At 40.5% G+C, this 23,977-nt stretch overlaps 3 protein-coding genes across 5 annotated transcripts; all 3 read right to left on the reverse strand.

Moving 5' to 3' along the window:
- Positions 1 to 336: 336 nt before the first annotated feature.
- RB195_020930 (uncharacterized protein) lies at positions 337 to 4,034 on the reverse strand (the record flags this gene model as incomplete). Of its 2 annotated transcripts, none has more annotated exons than XM_064189486.1 (8): positions 337 to 641; positions 727 to 790; positions 1,569 to 1,676; positions 1,751 to 1,858; positions 2,465 to 2,603; positions 3,722 to 3,781; positions 3,834 to 3,916; positions 3,978 to 4,034. In XM_064189486.1, 8 exons carry the CDS (start codon positions 4,032 to 4,034, stop codon positions 337 to 339), a joined length of 924 nt encoding a protein of 307 aa, XP_064045366.1. The 2 variants fall into 2 exon arrangements, with proteins under 2 accessions (XP_064045366.1, XP_064045367.1); XM_064189485.1 differs by having other exon boundaries at positions 712 to 790.
- Positions 4,035 to 5,909: 1,875 nt separating this feature from the next.
- RB195_020931 (uncharacterized protein) lies at positions 5,910 to 14,053 on the reverse strand (the record flags this gene model as incomplete). Its single annotated transcript, XM_064189487.1, has 11 exons — positions 5,910 to 6,164; positions 6,260 to 6,307; positions 6,372 to 6,479; positions 8,664 to 8,753; positions 9,018 to 9,088; positions 9,157 to 9,266; positions 10,667 to 10,726; positions 10,967 to 11,563; positions 11,710 to 11,791; positions 11,881 to 11,923; positions 14,003 to 14,053. The coding sequence occupies 11 exons, from the start codon at positions 14,051 to 14,053 to the stop codon at positions 5,910 to 5,912; spliced, it is 1,515 nt and encodes a 504-aa protein (XP_064045368.1).
- Positions 14,054 to 15,466: 1,413 nt separating this feature from the next.
- On the reverse strand, positions 15,467 to 23,789 carry RB195_020932 (uncharacterized protein; the record flags this gene model as incomplete). 2 transcript variants are annotated; one of them, XM_013441775.2, is made up of 11 exons in its annotated part: positions 15,467 to 15,580; positions 15,644 to 15,688; positions 15,747 to 15,809; positions 18,622 to 18,795; positions 18,941 to 19,008; positions 19,065 to 19,168; positions 19,484 to 19,537; positions 19,664 to 20,450; positions 20,519 to 20,584; positions 23,585 to 23,645; positions 23,763 to 23,789. In XM_013441775.2, the coding sequence occupies 11 exons, from the start codon at positions 23,787 to 23,789 to the stop codon at positions 15,467 to 15,469; spliced, it is 1,563 nt and encodes a 520-aa protein (XP_013297229.2). The 2 variants fall into 2 exon arrangements, with proteins under 2 accessions (XP_013297229.2, XP_064045369.1); XM_064189488.1 differs by lacking the exons at positions 23,585 to 23,645; positions 23,763 to 23,789 and adding exons at positions 21,944 to 22,062; positions 22,127 to 22,314 and having other exon boundaries at positions 20,519 to 20,632.
- Between the last annotated feature and the right edge of the window lie 188 nt (positions 23,790 to 23,977).

Genomic DNA, 23,977 nt, shown 5'->3' on the forward strand with positions numbered 1-23,977 from the left:
ACTTGGAAATTTGACGCCTGGACTTGGAAATTTGTATAATCTTGTTCCTGATAGTCATAAGATCGTTCCCTGAGTTTTTAACTCCAATACAGAACTTCATTTTGAAATATATTCAATAATTAAAATGGTTGGCAGCTAATATTTGATGTGCCGAGCTCTCACTAGTTAGTTTCAGCGCTTCAGATTTTTTTGGATTTCAATCATATTCACAGTAGAAGCACAGGAATTGTTATCTTTATTGCAAAACTCTATAAAGCAGATCATAAACTACTTAAAATTTAAGGTATTGGCGAAAATCAATGATGAGCCTTTTTCCATTAGTGCTCGTAGCCACAACTATTCTACATCAAAAAATCTATTAAATTCTTCGTCTTTTCTTTGTTGTATCGAGCTTCCTGGAACTTTCAACGATTCCTTGTTGTGGTTTGTTTTTGCTTGTGGGGAACTGTGGAAAATCTCGGAAACGTCTAAACCGTGAATAATTTTTTCGTCAGAAGTTATCGTCCGCTCCTTTTCTCCATTATAATCAGTGTTTTTCTCTCCTGAGCCGATTGTCGGCTCTTTGCTTGATTTTTCCTGCGGATTAATCGTTTCTGCTTGAATATCTGCGGCTTTCGTATCCGATTTTTTCTCTGTTTCCTCTAAAATACTGAAATTAACAGGATTCTCGTCATTGTCCCCCCTCCTCTCTCTCTATTTTCGGTCTGTTACCGTTATTATTAGTACCATTCATATTATTGTTAGCGTTCGATTTCCCCTGACCACTTGATGGTGGATTATATACAGCGTTCTGGAAAAAGAAAGGAGGACAAAAAGATAAATTAGTTATCTATTCATTGCATTTTAGAGAATTTTATCTCTGGCAGCGTCTTAGAAAACTACGAAAGGGGTCCTGTTTTTCTCTATTCTATTATTCTAACTGCATGAAAGTTATTTTTTTTGCGTCAAGCATGAAGCGTCCAGATATAGTTACTGTTAAGGTAACCAAATAGTTTTTTTTTTATTTCCGCGCAATCTCCTGTCTGGAGAGTAAGAAAATATCTATAGAACTGCTTCATTTTATCTTATTTCACGCTTTTTTCTAGTATTTATTATATTTTTGCTTGTTTTCTAAAGTTTTCACTACTTTTTGCAATAAACAAGTGTATTTTATTAAGTCACAATGTACTCGCGTGCAGTCGGGTCGAACCGATATGAAGTCGAAGTGACGCGGTGGGACCTTTATTGGATTGCAGCTAGCGAAGGTTCAACCCGGACTCAACCGCCTACGCAAATGCACCGGCCACCAACTCTTTTCGAGTCTACTGTAGCTTTGAGTGCTTCCAAACAAGTGAATGAATTTCCAGGGATAGTTGGTGTCTTCCTGAACGATTTCGGGTCTGGGTAGTCTGGAACGATCTGAGTAGATATAGACGTCTCCACATTTGAAGGCCAAGGAGCACGAGAAACTTTAAGACTTTTTCAAAACAGTGCCCAGCAAACGTGAGTTAAGCACAATGCAGTTAACCGAATTTCAAGAATTACAATCTTCAGACAACATGGATTTTAGAAATTGTTAAGGAACCTACTATCTGAAGATAATCTGCTGATAACCCTCCTTCCTCAACATGTGTCGGATCCAGATCAAATGTAATCTCCCTAATGCTATGTGACTGTTCATTGTCCAGTGCATGCTTCTAAATGGAGGAAATATTAATTTTTCTTCAATAGCAATTAATTTTAATTTTAAGCGAAATTCTTAAACCCTTACAAGCCTTGTTGACTCTATTCTGTTCAAAAATGATTGTTGATTTGCTTGAGATTCAATAAGTACGTTCTTATCCTTATCGAGCACCTCTTGCTGAACTGCAGTTGGTCCCTAAACGTTTTTCCGTTGCCATTTTTAGCGAAATTTTTTCAATGGAGCGTTTGGTTTGTAAAAAAAAATTGGCATGTTCATCACAACATTTGATAGACGAGGTTAATAATGGAAATGAATGGCGAAAAATAAATATTGGGGCCTGATTTTTTCTCCTTTAATATTTTATTTGTCTCCAAAATGTTTTATGATCAAAATTAGTTGATTAGCCTAAGATCAGTAAAAATGCGTGGATCTCGGACAATTCTTCCTAAAAGAGCAAAAAAAAATGAAGGGATATAAATTGGAAATATGTTCAGGTGGGAAAATGTGAAAATATGTGACCGTATTCGATTTGAGGAGAGCGGGAGCAGAAGAGAGTATATGGTAAACAAAGAGAGGCACGTGATTCGTGGAAGAATCCCAGCTCCACATCAAGGTGATCACATTCGACATCGACTGTATATGACTGCACATTCTACATTTAAGCACATTTCTGGTATTTTTTTTTCAAAATTCACATTTCTGGTATTTTTTCAAAGTTATCTACTTCTTTTTTATTTTTAGTGTTCGGACTTGGATCATATTTTCCTTACGAATCACATCAAAAACAGAATGTTTTCTTACCGTATCTCTCACAGAAGTGCCGACATCTTCACCACAACTTTTTGTTGAAGGCATCTTCTTCGATGCAACCCATAGAAAAACAGCGCATAAGAATCCGCCCGAAATAAGCCCAGCTCCAATCAGAAGTAGTAGAATTATCCTTAAAAGATCCTTAAAAGACACAACAGAACGATCAAATGGGCGAATTTTCCTGCTCTTTGAGCACTACGTAGCCGTGTAAGTAATAACAGCGAAAAAAGTATACACTATCAATTATTTGAGGCAATGACCTCTTCCCTTCAAAGTTCTAGGCCAACGAGTTGAAGCAAAAGGAACAGCTCCGTTTTCTATGCCAGTGGACTTCAAATCCCTACTTTCTGGCACAGATTCGAACGTAAAATGTCAGGTTTTCGGGAAATGAGAAAATTTTATTCTGGACGAGCGCAGCTTTTAACATCGCTCTGGAAGATAGAGGATTCTCACTATAATCGTAGTTAAAAATCATGTCTTATACCATTTGATCTTTCCTAGAGGAGATCAACGATCTCCGCTCCGATCGATACAACTTCGTGGGTGACCCAAGATATCGATTCTTTTTTGAACGTGTCACGTCACCGATGGATGGTTCACTCTCCTTTTTTGACACCGCGTGGATTTCTTCAATTCACTGGACTTCAGCTCTTGTTTCACACCTTTTTACAGCCACAAAGCCTTTTGCGCTGTCTTCGCGGTCTTCTCTATCCTCTCCTCGCTCCTCCAATTGCGACTTTTCCTCTCTTTTCTTATTGATACTCGCTGTATTAAGCTCCTAATAAACTCGCATTTTAGTTTTCGATCTTTTTGTGTTTGCTCTCGAAATAGAGTTCCAATCTATCGTCTGATTCATCGATTGATCCGATCGAATGTTCCATTCTGTTAAGCGCTGGGATCTTGAAAATTTTACTTTTAAATGAAAATTACGTATGAAATTTACTTTTGCTGTACATGCAAAGGAAACCTCCAAAATGAGCAAAAGGACATAAATAAAAATAAATAAATAAAATAGCCGTGATGAAAATGTAAACCATTTACTAATGCTGGTTAGCTATTTCTATTCTTTGCTCAATATTTTTTTGTCAATCTTTTCGGCCACTTTGGTTTTGGCGCCTTCTTGCCGGGAAAATCTCGCTCAAATCCTATTTCAGATTCCTTTGCGAATCCTTAGTTACTTAGTTTACTTACGAATGGAATAACCTTGAATCAAAGTTGTCAAATTCTGAATTAAAAACCAGAACGAACCCTTTAAGAACGGGAATCTTTTCCTCATGCCTGCTCGGTTCAGGTACAGTGAAATTTTCACTAAAAATTTCCGTAATACCTCCTGAGTTCTTATCAGAGTTATGCTACAAACCTTTCGTCTGTCATTTTATTTAACTGAGACGTTCTTTTTCTTTGTTCTATAAGAGTGCTCACTTCTTCTTTAAGATTTGAACGCTGAAATAAGCGTATACATTAGATTTGTAATTAAAATTCAAGTTAGCTTTCATCTACTTACCTTACTTAAATGAATAGCGTTGAGTAGAAGTAGCCTTTCAGTACAATGCAACCACATTCAATGCTGTCATCCACAAAAATGTTTCAAATAGAATGCTTGTTTTCTTTTTCTCTAAGCTTATCTTTACTTTAGAAGCAGCGTATCACGATTTTGATACGATGCTAAACCCATCGGGAAAACGTAGGGTTCGATTAGTACGTTGCAGAACCCAGCATGGTTCGATAATCTTTTCTTAGTCGTCGCAGAAAAACGGCGTGGAAACTGCATTATTTCCTACGAGATATGTGAGAACGTGCCTCTATTTACACGTTCTGGTTGCCTCAGCAGCTTATTCATTGGCTTCACTCGAAAGGGCCTCTGAGAAGACATGGACCACTCGCACTCGGGTGCGGCGCGTGCGCAAGAGTGACGAGCGCAAGAGTTGCAATCGAAATCGTGAAACTGCGTTTTCCACGCTTTTTTAACGACAATTAACGACGATTATTTTTAACGACGGGAAAGATGAGAGAAACTACGCTTACGGATTCCTTGATCTGAGTACCCGAACGCTATGCTTTCGCTGTGGGATCCGCACCACGTCGTGGTCGTGATACGCTACCTTTAAGCACAAGCGAACTCTTACCAGCACAGATACCCTTTCGTTCAAAATAATAATCGGACAACTTTCTGGGATTTTCTTTGCTGCTCTCTCTAGTGCCTTGTGAATACAGACGGATTCAGCATCGCTTCATGATGCTTCAGAAAAAATTGCATGTTTTTAAAGAACGTATTTTAATGCATATATAATTTTATCTCTATTTGTATATTTGAAATTACATCATATGTTGGTCATCACCGGTACTGATTGGTGGATTTCATTCAACTATGCGGTATTCCACCTTCTTCTCCTTTTCTTCACCCCTCCTTCTCTACCTTTCCTAGATCCATTTGAAAAATATATCAAACTGTGTTTTTCGACAAAGTTTTTTATTCCGCTTTAAGTTTTTTCCTAAGATACATCATTTTTCAAAAAGTAGTTTGCTGCCATTCCTTTTCTCTATCTATTCTTACAACAATATTTATGATGAGTGCTATAATGAAAGTTAGGCTTGTGAAGAAAATTTTAAAAAAAATCAGGAAGATGATAAAATCAATATTTTTGACAAAATAGTCTCTGCATTTCTGGTCAGCTTATTCTACTGTGCTTGGAGACTACCTCCTGTAGCCTACACGGCGAGCTGAACATCACGCCCTTAACTGCAGTATACCATGAAATATCGACGACATTGGGATCTCTCAAAGAAAAGACCTGAAATCTAAAAAAAAAATCAAAAACATTCCTCTCATGCAGTCCAGAAAAAAAAATGTAGTGAAAAAATGTAGTCCGTTTTCTCAAGACTTTTTTTTTAATCCCTACTTCCATTCCTAAGTTTGAAAAAAAAAGAAACGCTCACGACTTGTTCCTTAACCCAATAGCCCGCTATGTAAAAAGTGCGAAAAGTGTCTAAATGATTCTTTTTGGAGTATCAGGCAGTAAATCACTTGAGTTCTTTTATTTATAAGGGAGGAAACAGCCCAGCAACATCAACAACAACAACAACAACAGCAATTATTTGAATATTCAATAGGAATATTCCATTCTATTCTATATATTCTGTTCATGTATACTCAGCAAACCTTTATTTGTCAATTTTAACAAATTACAGGTCCAGAAACATACCGCTAAAAAAATTTAAAAGCTTTCCAAAATTGTACTTCAGTGTAGTTTTTTTTTGAAAGGAAAAAACGTATTTTTTCTTTTAATGAACGTTTACGTTTTTACGTTTAAATACAACATTTTTCGAAAGAAAAAATATCAAATTTTATTCTCAAAGGAATGTGTACATAACATGAGGTGTTAAGATATCGTTCTAATTTCTGTACAGATTTGCTGATGAAACGAGAGCGTCTTAATCATCTACGAGATTTAGTTTTTTGCTGCCTTGCGATCTTTTTCTTCTTTCGTTGGTTGTCATTAGAAGTCTCTTTGGGTTTTTCCTTATTAGCACTTTTCTTAGATTTACTATCCTTTTCATTTTTGGACAAAGTTTGCTTTGCATCCTGTGGCTGATTTGGCTTTGCTTCTTCAATCTTTTCCTGAGACTTATTCGGCTTTGTTTCTTCGCTCTTCACTTCTGCGCTTCCAATACCTTTCCCATTCGGGGATTCCTGTATGTATATAAACAACAATATTATAATATTCGTTCCACAAAAAAAAACTGGATCAAACGAAAAACGTTCCACAAAAAAACGAGCAGCAAAACCTGTGATCCTATATTTTGTGCAGCTTCTATTCCCGATATTACGGACTGCTGGAATCAAATATGAATTTATAAGGAAATTTTAGTGTTTTCTTTTCGTACGTTTCAAACAAACCCCTTCTAGTCTATCGATTGTGGTTCCTATAAGTGCGATAGAGTTTTGCATGGGATCAAATGCTACATTAGAGATGATACCAGACTTTTCTTCGTCCAAATCATGCTTCTGCAAAGACGAATGATTTGGAAGAATATATGGATGTAAAGTGCGAAAAAGGACAATTCGGAAGAATAGTAACAACTACAACCATTTTTCCTCTCCTCCTTTGCAGAACGAGTATTTTTCATTAATTTGCAGTATTGCAATTCGACTTACTTTTGATTTTCGTATCTTGATGGTGCACCTCTGATGTATTGTAATAAATAGTTAGATATTTGAATGGCCTGTCTTCACTGTACATGCGGGCAACAGCATCTTTTCCACTCGTTTCGTTCCCTCGCCATTGTCATCCAAGATCTTCTTATGCTTTCTGACCTTGAGCCGTATCCAGTTGAGCTCTCAGCTGCTCCATCTGTGCAGCGAACGCATCACCCCATCTCGTTGGGTATCTCCCTCGAGGGCGTTTAGCATCTCTTGGGATCCACTCTAGCATTCTTTTACTCCATTCAGTGTCGATTTTTTCCATAATGTCTCTGGCTCATCCTTACTTTGCCTTCAGTATCTATTCCGCTTGGTCGCAAAAAAGGGACATTGCTCTTAAGTCGAGCTGCGAAGACCAGATAGGTGTTGTGTGCGCCGGTTAAACTTCAGAAGCCTCAAGGTCTCTGTGAGCAGTGAGTGGACTAGACATGGCAACGGTGTCTGCCCACGTCTCCGGTGCGTAACAGAGCGCTGGAAGAACTGTCGAGTCGAACAGATTGGCACGAAGATCTTGGTCCGTCAGTTGGTCCGTAGCTTCCCTAACGGGTGCGGATACTGTCCACGCTGCTCTTATCCTTCTTCCTTGAAGTCGTCCCCCATATGCAAAGAACATGCAAGGTAGATGTGTGACGAAGTTTCCACGATTTTGGAGCCTTCACTTTGCAGTCCTCCGTCCTCGCAGTAGACGTCCTTTCTGAACTGTGTCTTCTTCCTGTTTATTCGCAATCGTATTCTCTTCACTGGTTCGTTCAATTCCTTGAGCATCGTCGCTCGTTTATTGGTACTTTTCGAAAAGAGAACGATGTCGTTCGCAAAACGAAAGTCCGAGAAGAATCTTCCGTCAACACGTTTTCCCCTTCTTCTTAAACAAGACATATCGTTATCTATTGTAAAGCAGCCGTGAATAGCATCGGTGGTATAGGATCGCCTTGTCGTACCCTTTTCGAATAGGCATGGACAGGGGGCAGCGCTGACGGTATTCGTTTCTTTGCTGACGAGGGCTTTCTCATACTCGACAGAGGTTAAAGGCATCTCCCCACGAATCTGGGGTAGTGCGGATTTCAAGTAGAGAGATCCTATACGGGGTTGTAGATTATGGAGAAGAGGGTGATTCCGTCCGTTTCTTGGCAATTGCCGTAAAAACGGCCCGGAAAATGCAGTGCGTGCACAGAGCTACCGCGCTCCAATCGAACTCGTTGTAAAAAATAGCGCGCCAGGACGCTCGAAGTCGTATGTTCCGGGCCGTTTTTAACGGCAATTTAAAAGAAATAGACGGATTCTCTCCATAATCTACAACTCCGTATAGGTATAACCCACCTGAAACCCGCACCAGATCAGATTTGTGGGGTGATGCCTTTAAAAAATCCACATCCACGAGGGCTATCCATATATCTATTGACGTCTGTGTTTTTTATTTGATCATGTGTCTAAATCATCTGGCTTTCGGAGTCACTACTCTTGATTTCCGGATGAAGACATAAGAATCAAAATATGGTGTGCACATTCCGATGGCAACTAAGGAGGATACATCGACAACTTCTTCTTACATTTGACGAAAGTTCTTCGCATCTGCTTCAGACGTATCTCTTGAGAAAAGTCATTGATACTTCTTACTCGGCACCAGTCGCAGCTGAACTTTCGATATCGATGATGCATCACCGCAAGTGTCGGTAAGAAAAGGATTCAAATCCATGTATGGTCATTCGCGAAATTATCGCAAATCCACTAGGTTTACTGACATGTCTTCTTCTCTTCAGTACACTAATACTTCTACGTCTACGTAAACACGACTGCTCCCTATAGTTGACATCAGCAAATGTTCTTCTTCCCTTAGAAGAAACAAAAAGATGTCCAAATTAGACGAGCAGGTTAAGAAATTTAAAATCTTTCACCTTTTATTAGGAGAGCTCTTTAATGAAAGCTTACATGCATTTCTGAATATTTCTAAAATTTCAAACCCAAAGAAAAAAACAATAGATCAGAGCTTACTACTTCTCCTTTGAAATCCCTCATCACTAAAGGTCCTACAAATTTGAAGAGTTTCATATCAATTTTGGCCGCTTTCATCTTCGCTGGCTTCTGAAATCAGAGGTAAAAAATTTAGGTGATGCTATAAGTTAATAAGGATGAGCATGACCTCATAATAAGAATTAATTACACCAACAATTACAAATGTAAAAGTTTATATCTTTTGTATGGTAGTTTCTTGGTTCTAAAATCCATGTCTCGCTTGTATTTCTGTTTACTCGTGAGTTAAACACTCCTACATTTCTTTGTATTTCTCTTTTACTTTCTATTAACTTTTTTTTCGCAACCTAATTTTTTCTAATCTCAGTTCCTTACCGGCTTCGGTTTTTCTGGTTTTTCTACTTGTAATGGTTTCTTCGTAGCTCTACGTCTTCTTGCTGGTCGACCTGAAATAATCTGTTAGCAGAGGAAAATTCTTATTTCTATGCTTCAGAAGTGCGTATAAGATACTTACGCTCCTCACTCTTCTTTTCTCTCATCTTTCTTGCACGTATAGCAAGAAAAGCGAAAACGGATATTCCCCCAAGCACTAATGCAACGCCTATGCAGGTTATTATCAATAATCTGGAAAGAATAGTACAGATTGAGCACTTTTTCAACCGCTTCTTGTTGAGAGAATCTTATACCTGTTGCCTAGTTAAAGGTCCTTATACCCATATAACAACTTCACTTGAAATGATTCAAGGCATCACCCCACGAACCTGAAGTGATGCGGGTTTCAGGTGGGTTTTGCCTATACTGAGTCGTGGATTATGGAGTGAAGGGTGATTCCGTCTATTTCTTTCTAACTGCCGTAAAAAACGGCCTAGAATATACTGCTCCGACGCGCTATCTTCTACAACGAGTTCGATTAGAGCGCGCCAGCTTTGTGCACGCTCCGCATCTTCCGGGCCGTTTTTCACGGCAATTAGGAAGAAATGGACGGAATCACCCTCCTCTCCATAATCTACGACCCCGTATAGGGACTCTCCACCCGAAATCCGCACCAGCCCAAGATTCGTGGGCTGATGCCGTTAATCTTCTACCGGTCGCACTTGGATGTGCACAAGAGTGGAGCGTTGCTACTGAAATTATCGCAAAAACGGTGTCCTTTTTTTGCGACGATCAGTAAGAGATGAGCGAAACCACGTCGGACCCCGCAATCTAAAACCCCATCCTTGACCACGTTAGATTCGTGGTGTGCTACCTTTGAAGGAATATGGATATAGAGTCAAAAGCTCGACAGCTGCAACACTGTTGCTGGCTGATTCGGACCTTCTGCATTTCGAGGTCAGCGAGACAATAATAACGACGTGGTAGTCCCTCTACACTTCATCCCCGACCCTCCTTTCGTAGTCAATCTTTCGCTTCTTTTAGATTAGATTTATGAAAATGCAATTCATCCACTGTACTATTAATTTCTTGAAGATTATAGAGAATAGAATATATATTATATTATATTAGTAGATTATAGATTAAGAGAGTTTTGTAGTTCGAACTGCGTTTCTTTGCTTCATGGATGACTTCCGTCATGAGCGAACCAATAGAACTCCCTTCCTGTCTTGCATGAGTGCCTTTCCACACAAATTTGGCAGAAACCATAGTGCTAATAATGAAATCACTACTTTGTAGAAAAAATTGTCTTGATGGAATTTCTCTTTCTTTGGCTTTCTCTTGTGCCCAGCATGCTGACCGTAGGTGTTAGTGAATGTTAGAAAAGAGGAAGTTGAGAACACACATTAAAACTCAAACAATGTCTAAATTTTCAACTTTTATGCTGTGGAAGTATTTTGTATGACAGGCAGACAGACATACAACCTCAGAATAGCATACTATCCAAAAACTAGTTATTGGACAAACTTTCACCGTATGAATTATATGAATTAATAACGTTTCAATGAGTTAAATGCAAACGTAAACGATTTTTTTCGACATTTTCACAAAAGCTGCATTGCTGAAAATCTATACGAATAGTCAACACTTACACATTGCTGCCGCCATCCTCGTCATCTTGAACTTTCGAGGGAAGGACAATGGCATTTGTCCTTAAATTATACACTTAGAACAGACCATTATTGGCGAAGGGTCCAGAATATGTCTTACTATAACAGTCAAATGAGACTAAGAAACACACTCGTACGTTCCGCATATTATTCTTGAACTTTTACAATAGATTCAAAATTTTAATTTTTTTTTTACAATTTTCAAGTAGCTTTTTACGACATTGGGTGCAAGAGTTGCTTGGAGTGTTGTTCGGTAGAGCGAAAAATTCAAACGCATGTTACCTTGTTGTGGATTTCGTCGTAAGAGTTGTGAGAACAGCTGTAGTTGTTGTGGGCTCCGTTGTAGTCGTTGGTGTTGTTGTTTTTGTGGTCGTTGTTGTAGGTGTTGTCGTAGTAGTCGTTGTTGTTGGTGTTGTCGTAGTAGTCGTTGTTGTTGGTGTTGTCGTGGTAGTAGTTGTTCTTGGTCTTCTCGTAGTAGTAGTAGTTGTTGTTGTTGTTGGTTTTTCCGTGGTTGTAGTCGTGGTGGTTGTTGTGGTGGTTGTCGTGGTCGGTTTCCTTGTTGTCGTCGTGGTCGTTGTTGTGGTCGGTCTCCTTGTTGTCGTCGTGGTCGTTGTTGTGGTCGGTCTCCTTGTTGTCGTCGTGGTCGTGGTCGTTGTCGTGGTCGAGGTCGTGGTCGTGGTCGTTGTCGTCGTTGGTGGCCGCGTTGTCGTCGTGGTTGTCGTTGTTGGTCTTCTCGTTCTTCTTGTAGTAGTTGTTGTTGACGTTGTGGTTGGGGTAGTTCTTCTCGTCGTTTCCGTTGTTGTTGTGAGTATTGTCGTTCTCGGTCTCCATGTCCACGGCTTCCTTGTTCTCAGTGTCGGTGATGTAAATATCAATGTTCTGAAAATTCTTGCCGCCATTTTTGTTCGGTCTTATATGAAAGTTATTGGTTTGTTGGTTTATCGCACAATAATTTATTGGTTTCTACCTAGTAACAGTGCGAACATTGGGAAATTTGTCCTTTTTTAGCGGTAGATCTGACATACCGTCCATTAGTGCGTGAGGGAAAAACATCTGTTGTAATTGGAGTAGTCGATCTCCGAATTCTGCTTCGTGTTAGTCTTCGTGCTAAAATATTATATTTATTTGCTAATATATATTCAATCGCGTATATAGAGTGACGGTTAGTATTATGGATGAGTATAAAAACTACTTACCCTCAGTAAACCCGAAAGAGAAGCAGGATATAGTGAACAGTACCTAAATTATTATCAAACTAACGCGAGTTGTATGCATCGCCAGCCTATCAGGCCGGTAACACTCTTTTTCAAACACATGTACTAAAATAATAGAGCAAATACGCTTAAAAATACTTATTTATCAATTCAAAAAGAGTTTTCCTACAGATTGTATTGGAAATTCATAGTGAATATCCGAAAAAGTACGATAAGTTCTTTGGGGTGTAAAAAAATATGCAAAAAAATATGATTGATGCATGCAAAAAAATCAGTTGTCATGTTTTTACCATTGTCCATATAACAAAAACGGCTCGATATCAATAATGTCAATATCTGCAGTCTTTTCCTACGAAATCTGAATTTGCAGTCAAATATCCGTGCAGTTTTTGTCGCATTCTACTTCACCTAAGCAGTGAATGCGCAAAAATATTTAACTGATCATCGTGAGAGATGTCGTCTACGGACCAAGTGTATCCTTGATCAACATCGTCGACTATCTTCAAAAGCTGAATTCCATCCACTTCTATGTGACACAAATAAAAAAACCAAACATTGCCCAAGGTAATGTTTCTCGTCTTCCGCGCTTTTCCTCACTCTTTATCACCGCTCACTACGGCGCTGTTCAACATATCGCTCCGTCCTTCCTTCAAAGGTTCTCCGTGGAGTTTTTTCGCACACTCTACCTCGAAATATCTTGAGGACGTGCACTGCAAAATTGTGCACCTGAGGGGCACCTTTGCGGACAATAGAATGCGACAGTCAGGTTATCTTAGCCTAAGGTTCTCTTGATCTTTTAGTGTCTGTGAGACTTCGCATCGGACGGATGGACAATTTTGCGCATTTTTGTAGTTGTAGATCTCGAGACGGTGCCAATTCAAAAGTCTTTTGTACACCGCTGTGCTGAGGTGCGACTAATAGGTTGATCAAGAGAAGAGGACATCACCTAAGGAACACTCTCTATGTAACGGAAGATCGAACTATCAGTATCGTGGACGCTTTGGATGCGCCAACACGTTTAACAGCAATTCCTAATCGTTGAGGCTTTAAAGAATGATTTCGGGGTCCACTCGATGATCAAGTCAGTGTTTTCATTCTTCTAGACGAGTCTTATACCAGTTCTTCGAACCCGGAGGGATGAAAAGCTTGGTTGGCATTAGGGCGATTTCGAATCATCGATCGCCCATTCACAGCGAATCTCATACCGACTCCGCTACACTCACCTCTTTATCATCTACATCGCATCTACATAGAAGGAGTTCACCAGAGTAATTCCAAACAGTGTCGAGACTGATTATCAAATGAAGGCCGTGAAGGTTAGCAAGTTTCTTAAAGGGATTCACTACGATTGATCAGATACGTATCTTTATTGGGACCAATCGCAAATTCGCAACGCTACAAAATGACGCGTTCGGCTTCGGCTTAGAACCACCTGAGGTTTATGAACGTATATACGGCCTATACGATGACATGGAGGGGTCAGTCGATGCATCAAAACGTTCTTCTTATTATCGGGCAAGGTTGGTACCAAATCATCGGTACTCAATGGATGAATGTCTTCGTTCGTTTACGGGCAGTCTTGAGCCTCCGACAGTTCACTCGTAGCGGAACCGCACCGCTAATCCTGAGGTCGAAACTACATAACGACTCTGAAGGACAGTTTCCAGATAAGGGATCTGGATGAAGGGAACATGTGCAGCAGCGTGGGCAACCACTTGTTTTGACATTTTACGGAAGAGCTGGAATAAGCGGCTAGTTCACTGGTATAACTGACTGCTGCGAACGTGGAACACAAGCGGCGTTGGCCGCAGTTGAAGAATTTATCCACGATATTTTCATCTGCAGTAGTCCGGCTGAGCAGAAACATCTCCACTCAGCTACCTGACTCGTTTGCTATTGGGACTATTGGGACTCATGGAGTCCCCAATCTCTGCGGGATACGAGCACGCTCAGGACAAACGCATCACTGCCGCCCGATTGAGGATGCTCGACGCTAACTACTGCATCGCACATTGCAGCCGCAATAAACCACTTCCCTTAGTTTCTAGTTCAACAGTTCTTTCCACCATACGCCCTATCAGTTAGTAAGTTAAACAGTTCTTACGACGAGTGTAGTAGTAGCAGTTGTGAAGGAATGGCACCATAGCAACCTCATGCGTTGGTCGTCAAGTAGCAACTGAACACGACCCCGTCCATGCTGACTTTTGTAAAAAAAATAATAATAACATTCTGATAGTGTAGAACAGCAAAGATAGCAACGTATGCAATAGGTGGTCAATCGATCAATCATTTCGGCAGGACAGCTCCATGAAGGATGGTGTGGCCAGTCATAACAGCGTGGCCTGGCTTTGTTTTTTTTTTTTGGAATAGGCAAAATATCTAGACTTTCTAATTTCAATAAATTTGCTTCTAAAGACTACATGGAGTAGCTTGTTAGTGGAACCTACGGAAGTATTTTAATTTAGTAGTAGAAGTATTTTGCTGCAGTTTTCCATTTTTCGGACTTTTAGGTGTCATCTACACAACTGATTTTTGTAGTCTCTGAACTTTACTGTTACCTTATTAGCTGCAAATGTATTGTAACTAGAGAGCTATGTTTGGTTCACAGCTAGATTCTCTTGTACTTATAGCATCTTCCCTCGATTATTCGAGACCACTGAATCATAAAAAATTTCGTACTTCTGCATGCAATCAGAAAATTGTCTTCAAAATCCATGTTAAAATTTCAAATTTCAACATCCTTTGGAATATTTTAACGCATGTGAGTACAACTCAGTTTCGTTCGAGATTAATTAATGTGAATCCGCATCCAGCCTACGCTGTGGATCGTGAAGACAACCGATGTATTAAGTCAGTACTCTTCAAGGACAGAAAAAACGGATGCGACTTCATTCATTTCGGAGTGATGAGAAACTAAGTTGGAACCGTAACCGTTTCGAACTGTAAATAGTGCAGTTGTGGGAACTTCTCATTACCACGCCATATCCGCACGATGGAACTTTTCACCATTGCCTTATACCCGCACTGTAACAGTAATACAGTACTTGGGCGTCTCGAAGTTCTTTTCATCTGCAGGTGCAGAGAACCTCACTATTTTACCACTATGTTCTTGAGAAAAACTCATAATAGCCTCTTCGAACTCATCGTTGAGTATCAGCACTACTACTTTTGTAGTCTTTCCACACATGAATTATGAACTGATACCATATTCCGCCTTTTATTGTACTGTTTTTGCGGTGCCACAAAAATATGAAGATATGGTGAGCACCAAATGTGCACGATTGTGCACAGGGAAAAGGGAGTCAAACAAAGGACGATTTTTGCAGACACATTGCGCTCAACCGGTCAAAATGAGAACTAACGCTTCAACCACATGCACCATCACATTCACAGATTTATTCAGACAATCATCAAATGTAGTTTTAAATAATTTAAAAAGTGTTTATAACCACAATTAACAACAGAGATCACCTAATTTACAGCATGGAATTGAGACATGTAAATCTTGCAATATAATATAAAGCCATAAGTCTGCTATTTCTTTGTTTTTGGTGTCCCCAACCTCTATTCACAACGTGTTCACATTTAACGAAATCAGTTTATTATCCAAGCTACTTTCCCGAGAAGCTGGTTTTATGCTGTTGAAACCAAGCCTATCAATAGAAAGATTGAACTGTTTCACCTGAAATAAAATATAATCGTGGTGAAAAAGTTCTCATAGAAGCTATCGTAATAGGAATCCTACTTGTTGTTGCATTTGACTCCTGGTGAGGTTGAATTTTTGAGGCTGCTAAAAAAACGGACTATTACTTTAAGTGGTTTGGAAAATAATGGAAAAAAGTCCCCACTCTTGAAAGTCTAGAAAGACGGCTAGGAGGTTTTACAGTTTTCATCTGGATATCTTCTTTTGTCTATAATTTAAATTTCTATCATTTTTCTCTTATCATTCATACACCGGTAACTTATTAAAAGTTCTAGCTAAACAGAAAATTGAATATCCCCTTGTATAAGCCCTTGACTTACTCGACTCGCTGGCTGATATTATCGTCTGCCCGCATCTTCGCCGGGGAGAGTCGTACTTGAACATAGTTTTACTCAAATTTCTCGATCTTGTGCGAGAGCTTACACAGAAACAATTCATTCGTGGCTATTCCATATCCTGCGGAGCCTTACATCTCGGCTGAAATGTCTATCCACGTCCAGTGTTCTCATGTCCTCTTTTACCAGCTCAATTCAGAACCGTCCGTTCTGGCCAGGAGATGACTTTCAGCTTGAGTCCGGGAGAATCCTCAGAGCACGTTGAACAAGGCGGTCCGCTGGTCTCCTTGTAATTTGACCGAAGAAGCGAAGGCGATTTTCTGTGATCACAGCGGTGCAAGATGTTGATAGCTTCCACATGTCATCCGCTGGTACACCACTTCTGCGTGAGGATCTTCATTGTGGCATACACTAGATCAAAGACAACCAAGCAGTGGTCTAAGCATCTTCCTTTCCATGCCATCAACCCGCTCCATCACCGTAGACAGTGCTGCCCAAGTCTCCGATCCGTAGATCATGATGGGGCGAATTGTGGATAAGTGAACTCGCAGCTTGACTTACTGGTTTAGTAAAGGATAGCCTTTCTCTGGATCTTGTTCTACTATGCCTTTCAAACTCGTTCGCTCTTGACTTTCATTCGTCATCGCGGTCCTGTTGCGCAAGCGAGCCACAAATCTTGTTTTAATCCATAGGTTTTGTTGGTGTGTTGTATTGTTTCTTATGTTTGTGCATATGAGTGAAACAGCAGCCAAATAAGATCTCCATGGGTCATTTCAGTTGTAGATACGCCATCGTCGGACATCGTCGTCAATGTTAATGGTTAATGTCAATGTTAATCATTCCGCTTGGGATGCGCCACCACGTTCACTTCAATTCTTAATCATTTGAGGTTCACGAACGTGTAGCTGGCCTATACAATGGCTTGCGGGGCTAGCCGATGTGTCAAGTCAGTGTTTTTATTCTCCCTGACAAGTCTGGTACCAATTTATTGACCCCGGACGGATGAAAGACTTCGTGAGCACTAGAGCGGATTCAAACGAAAAATGGATACTTCACAATAACCGGCGACGATCTGCCAACTGGTTGGAGTTCGTCGTCGATCAAGCGCTAATTCACCGAAATAAGATCAAGATACATTCCGTTCGGTGGTCCGTCAATATGTTAAAAGGTACAAAGCCCCTGACGTATCAATCCACTTAGGATCGACCAACGCGCTTTACTGCAATTCATATTCGTTTACGTTTTGGAACGCGTGTTGGTTTATACTATAACTTGCGGTGGTCAGCCGGTGTAACAAGTTGTGTTTTTATCTTCCCAGACAAATCTGGCACCAATTAATCAACCCTGGAGTGAAAAGGGGCCTTGTTGGCACTAGGTCGGTTCCATACCATCGACCGGTAGTCCACACCAGAGCTCTTATCAAATGCGTTACACCCGTCATATATATTATATATCGTCATATATATCCATTATATATCATGCTATATAATAACGCGCCTAGTCCGTGTGTGTGTGTTTCTCTCTGTGTCATGAAAATACTCCACAATGATGCAAAACTCCGCTCCGGTGAGGTGCCGAACCATCGCCATTCACCTGATAGGCGAACCTTTTATCTACTCTACCTTTTATCCATTGCCGAAAGCTATGTTGCTATGTATGTTATCTCTGATAAGACAAGTTAGTTTCTCTCATATGGTAGTGAGGGTAAATAAACTCTTATGTGAATGCCTACTTCCAAATTTGCAAACTACCATGCTATATAATAGCAAGCTTATTCTGTCTGTGTATGTGTTTGTCTCAGTCAAGAAATTCCAAAAAGAGTGGGAATACTATGGGGTCGGTTAGGTGCGCTGGCGCCCTAATGCGGTAAAATTGTGTGAGACGAGTACTATGGTGTCGAATTCGTGCCCCGGAGCCAGATAGCTGTAAAATGGGGTGCGACGGGTCCAGCGGGGTCGAAATGGTGCATGGGAGACCCAGCACAGTTAAACGGGTTTCTGTGGTTTCTTCGCATATCTATTTCCAGCATGTCTCCTGATGCTGCTGACATCTTTTCTTCAAAAAGAGGAAACGCACATGCGAACGTCTGCTTAAATACAGTACATAGTAGCCAGTAGTTTACGTCTTATTTTTGTCACTACGGTAGTAATATTCACGTCATTCCATGTTAGCACATCATGCTGTGCTAATAGTTGAGAACGGAGGAAACTCACAGTTCGAATAATGTTTCCAAATTCTGGAGGTTTGAGAGAAACATAAAGGTAAAATTAAGCTGGATTGTTCTCCAAGTATTGAACTGAGCGTTTAAAAAAGTAAAGTAAAGTTCGAGTAAAAAAATTGAAGGAAGCGTTGATATTTCGAGGCAACTCTAATTTTCCAGAAAATATCGCTACTGTTATCTCTTGAATCGGTGAAGGCGAGCGAAGCGAACACCAAAATAAGCCTGATGTCCGGCTTTAGCCGGACATTCAGGTTGGTATATATATATATATATATATATATATATCTACTTTACCTCAGGATGATTGGGAGAATTTAAAAATGTTAAGGGTGGTTCATTTTGCATTGTTTGAAGTGGCTCTAGTTGAACTATTGTTTGGGAATACTCGCGTAATAAAGTGACTCGTGCCAAACACGAGTTGCGTGCACTGGTGAAGAAAAGTTAAGCAAATAACTGTAGTCTACCTGAAGAGGCACAATCTTAGCCAAAATTTTCTGCTCATCCTGCGCTTCTTTTTTAGCGTCCAATGGATTTGGTAGTTTATCCTCTCCAGATTTGGTGTCACTTTGTTGTGTAGCGGTTGAGCTATGCGGTGGACCAGTTTTGCTGCTTTTCTTTTTCTTATGTTTGTTTTTATCCTAGAATATTTGTTTCGTCATAATTCTCCGCTAAAATACCATTCTTTACATTTTTTGCGTAGAAAATAATTGAAGGTAATTCGAAGAATACGGGAGTAAATACCCGTCCAAATAATCTCTTCGTACTAAACAACGACAAACCAACCGTGGCCACCATAAAGTCCTTCACCGAATACTTTTTCGTAGTCTTCTTTGCAAAACGTCTCTTTTTATCTGAACATACAAATAAAATGCACCACAAAACTTGATTAGGAGGCGATGCATTTTACCTTTCTCTTTGATTGCAGCTTTTTTTGCTCGTATTAGTAGCATAATAAGAACAACGATAGCAACTACGAACAGCATAACTGCGAACACCCCGACAATAATTGTCCTTAATACGTGATTTTCAGCTCTTCTTGTGAATGGTGATTGTTTAGCATGTGGTGGTAACCGTATTTTTCTCTATATGCTCTCACAGACGAGTGTAGAGCACCTGGGAGGGAACAAAACCGCGTTCACAACGACGAGGTCGATAGTTCGATGCGAAGAATAAGAAAGTTGGTTTCAGAAGAGTATCTCAACTAAACATTAACAAGCTACTACATTGCTCGTTTTTCTTTCAGAATGTGGAAACACAGAGCCATGCTACAAGAATTACATTTTTCTCATCACTGAACGGTAAAAATGCGTGAAGTTTCAGAATTACCAAGAATTCCCTTCGTTTTCGTTAAGTTTCCCCTTCTTTTTGGGTGGAATTGTCCTGAAAAAATCATTTGAAATATAGCTCCATTATTTTATTCTGGTCCTGATCAAAAGAAAAAGTGGAATTTTGCAGTAGTACCCGAAAACTGTCACTAGCCACTTGAGCAGTTATTGAGACACTCACTTTTGACGAGGGCTGCTAATCATGGATTGTATTTTCCGAGATAAAGTGGTTAGTCTTGTCTGCCCAGTGATAGCAATAGTGGTGTTTACAGAAGTCGATGACATACTGCTGGTACGCAGTAACGTAACAGATTCTGTTGTCGACAGTGTTGGTGTTGACGTTGTTGACTTCATCGTTGTTGTTGGTATGGTAGTAGTAGTAGAAGTTTGAGTAGTACTTTTAAATAGCACATCAACAGGAATGGTGTGCGTCGTCGAGTTGGGCTCTTTTGTTAATGTAGAATCTGTTAAATTTAGCAAATCTGTAGAGTGAGTGGATGTCGTAGCGGAAGAAGTTAATAGTTGCTGCGTACTCACAGGAGATGAGTCATGCACATCAGAAGGTGGTTCTGTGCTGGTTTCGGTCAGAATTGCTGACGTTGAAATAGTTTTGTTTCTTGGAAGCGCATCAGAGGAACTAGTTGAGGTGCTACTTTGCATAGTTGATGTTGAGTTAATAGATGATGTAGTAGCAGGTGTGCTGGTTTTGTTTCTTGCGAGAACACCAGAGGGACTAGTTGAGGTGCTACCTTCCATAGTTGAAATTGAGCTACCGGATGATCTACTAGCAGGTGTGCTGGTTTTGTTCAGAGTTGTAGACATTGATGTGAGTTCAAGTGAAGTTGTGCTCTCGTTTTTCGTCACACTACTCGTTTCCGTGGATTCTGTTGCGGTAAGAGTTGATTTCCTAGAGGTGGAATTTTCAAACATCATTTCTGCTGTTGTCGAATATATTGTCGAGGCTTGTGCTAAACGTGCAAAAATCTTTTAGTTTGTTGGTGAAAGTAGATGTTCTAAAGACTGCTTGTCAACTTACTTTTAGTGGACTCATTTATGGACAGTGTAGAAAGAGTAGACGAGTTAAGCGTAACCGTCGAATTCACTACAATGAGAAAGAAATTTCCGTTAAGGTCATTTTTGGCAACAAAAACTGCAACAAAAATAATGATGTGCTCCGCATTGATAAATCACTAATCTAGACAATCATACTGCAGATCGTACGCTTTGAATAACGTTTCGCACAGAAACAAAAGCTTTTAAAAAGTGGTAAACCTGTCAGAAATGAACAACATACGTCAATTCTCTGGGTTTTCTGTTATCGATACAACAAGGAAAGCCTATTTCCTACAGCGAGACTCTGAGGCTCACGCGTTGTTGTTTTTCACATTAAATGCATTCCCAGGGCGTCGTTTTTATGGAAGATCCTCGTTCTTCTGTTTGAATCACGCAGTTTTTTTTTGACAGAGGTATATAAATGCACCGAAGCAAATGCAATCGAAAGCTTTCTTCAAATAGATGGAGGTGATACACAGCGGCGTCTTGTACTCTCGCGATACTTCGATGAGTTTCGAAACAGTATGAATGTGGTCAATGGTGTTGAATCCTTTTCGAACCCCTGGCCGCTCTTATGGTTGTCCTTCATCTAACATCTTCTCAATCCTGTTAAGGATTATTCTTGTAAAAAGCTCGTAGATGACAGTTAGTAAGCAGATTGGGCGATAGTTTCCGATGTCATGTGGATCTCCCTTTTTATACAACAACATGGTTAAAACGATGACTTTTTCCTTTTTGATACTGTAGGTGCTCCGTCTAAGTTCCGGAGGGCGATTATTTTTCTTACAGTTGGAGTAGTCTCGACGGGCATAGCAAATGCTCCTTCCCGTCTCTGCAGCCTAAGCCAACATTTCTGGTCTTCACTCTTTAATGTCTTCCATAATCGCCTCTCTGCAAAGCCTTACAGGCTCGGAAACGAGTTCTTAGTTGCATCTCTGTGTCTCTTGCAGCTCCACGTTGACGTTTTAGCTCAAGAGTTCAAGGAGAGAGAAGTTCCTTAGTTTTTTTTAAAATTCATCCCTTTCCTTGTATAGTTGTGAAGATGTTCAAAGATTCAGTCGCGTTCCTCACCGATGTCTCACTGCTGAATCTTCCGGAAGCTGGCTAACGTACCGAAGAAATCCCAGTTAATAACAGTTCTGAGACATCGCTTTCTGAATTTCGCGAATTTTTTTTTCTCCGCGTGAGAGGAAATCTCCCTCGGAGGGGGCGATGGTTTGATCCCGTATAAAACTTTGGCACAACAGTGACATCTCTCAGACAGAACTTTTTACTGATAACGACGTCGTCAATCTCATTACGATACCCTCCATTGGGGGATTTCCACGTACAGCGTTGAGAGAAAAGTTTCTGGAGTCGTGAGTTTGTATGGGCGGTCTTAGTCGTCATGAAAAACTCGGAAACCCACTCCCCTCCTCATTCCTTTGAGGACCGTGGTATCCGAAGTGAAAATCCTCGGACGTTCTTCTGAGGCTAATTTTGGCGTTGAAATCACTATCAACAAACTTGTGCAAGGTACAGGCTCTACTGTAGAACTCATCTAAGTCCACATATTATTATTATTATTATAAATTTGATTTCTTCCTCGTACCTTGACGTTGGAGCGTAGGCGACGAAGATGGTCAAAACTGGCATTGGAACACATCTTCTCATCTCTTCACGTCCGATTCCGGTCGTAACTTGTTCAAGAAAGTTGATGTTCCCTGCCATACTCGTGTTGACGAGCACAGCAAGTCCACCAACTCCTCTGCTGTCGCAAGAGTTCTTATCCTGTCTCATATACGGCGCTGAGAGGGTGGCGTCGTCCAGTCTATATTAGTGCGGTGAAGCCGGACTTATTCTTTCTGGTTTGCATCATAATATCTTCGATGGCCGTTTTCGATGCAAGCTTATCTGTGTTATAGGTGCAAATCACCATGTCCTTTTATGTTTTGATAGCCTAGATGACTCCTTCTTTCCTGTACCAGTGTTTCCCCTGGAGTCAGGAGACTCTTTCTAATTACTCTGACGTGCGTAAAAATTTCAAGACCCAGAGGGTTGTAAGACTCTTGTACCACGAGTTTGTGGGAGAACGTTGCGCCCTCACAGAACAAATAAATGTAGTCTATTTGCCAAAAGCGGTTTCAAGCCGCCTCCATTACACTTCCCAGTCTCTTGACTGGTGGCTTTTGGTTGGACCAACGTGGATACATACAAGGATGTCATGAGTCTCTCCTGGCACAGCAGAAACAGAGAGACCGCCCCCCTTATCCACCAGCGTCTCAGGGAATGTTCGAAGTCACTGTTGGTCTGTGATCTTCTAGTGAGAGAAGTCAGTGTGGCGTATATACCATAGGAAGATATAAGGATAAACTTACAAACATCTTAATAAAGGTACAAGGAAGAAGAGCAACTAATCTGACCAACTGATTGAAGAAACGAATGAAAATGATAAACAAGATTAGAAGATATTATAGTTAGGTCAAAACGACACGAAGCACGGACCGCTACGTAATTGACCGCGCTCGGGAGCGGTGCGGTCGAGACAGCGGTTGGAATCGAGGTGGGACCATGGCGAACTGCAGAGGTGAGTGGCGGCAGTGAGGGTCCTTTCGCGATTCCAACCGCTATGCTCCACTGCTCCGCTTCGAACGCAGCCGCCTGCGCAAATGTCCGTGTTTCATGCCGTATTGACCCGACTATATTTTCGAATGCCATAAGTTCCTGTGTGATGTGTGCCTTTGCACACACGAAACAGTATACCTCTCGCCTAATGCTCACTGGTTACGGTGCTGGACTTTGCACTGATGTATTTCTATCTTTCTCCGTCAGTTCGCTCACATTTCCATCATTGTCTGCATCCTCAATGTTTGCCATTGAGAATGCAGATAACGATTGTGCCAAAGCATAGGTGCCGAGTTACAAGTTAAATAATCAAGTCTAGTACGGTGGAATTTCCTTTTTAGGTGGTCTAGAATCATCACGAAAAAAGCAGATACATCTTGAGCGTAGTCTTCAACATAAGAACCGAACCTGCATACCGTGTAGTAAAGGGTGTTGTAGAACTCACCATTTTGAGAACTGACAAGCTTTGCGGTAAGAAGAGAAGTTAAGACTATCACAAGTGGTACCTTAAAAATTCATAGTTATGAAGCTGTGATCTTCCTTCCAGAACATTTTGGAGCTAGTTCACACCAACTGAACAAAGGGAGATTTGGGGTGAAGAATGTTCTAACAGTAATTCCTACCCAAAGAGAAGAAACATCCCTACTCATGGGAATAATGCTTCAACATAAATGAAACACACTGTACATAACAATAAAGGTAAATATGGTTACTGTTTTCTAGGTCCAATGTTGGTAAAACCGGTCGGTCTTATATTATTTTCAAGGGAGCATATGCAAATTCTGAGGTCTAATCGTGTTCCAATTTCGGTGATTAAAGGCATCAACCAGCGAATCTG

Source organism: Necator americanus, chromosome II, assembly GCF_031761385.1.
Source record: "Necator americanus strain Aroian chromosome II, whole genome shotgun sequence".
Lineage (NCBI taxonomy): Eukaryota > Metazoa > Nematoda > Chromadorea > Rhabditida > Ancylostomatidae > Necator > Necator americanus.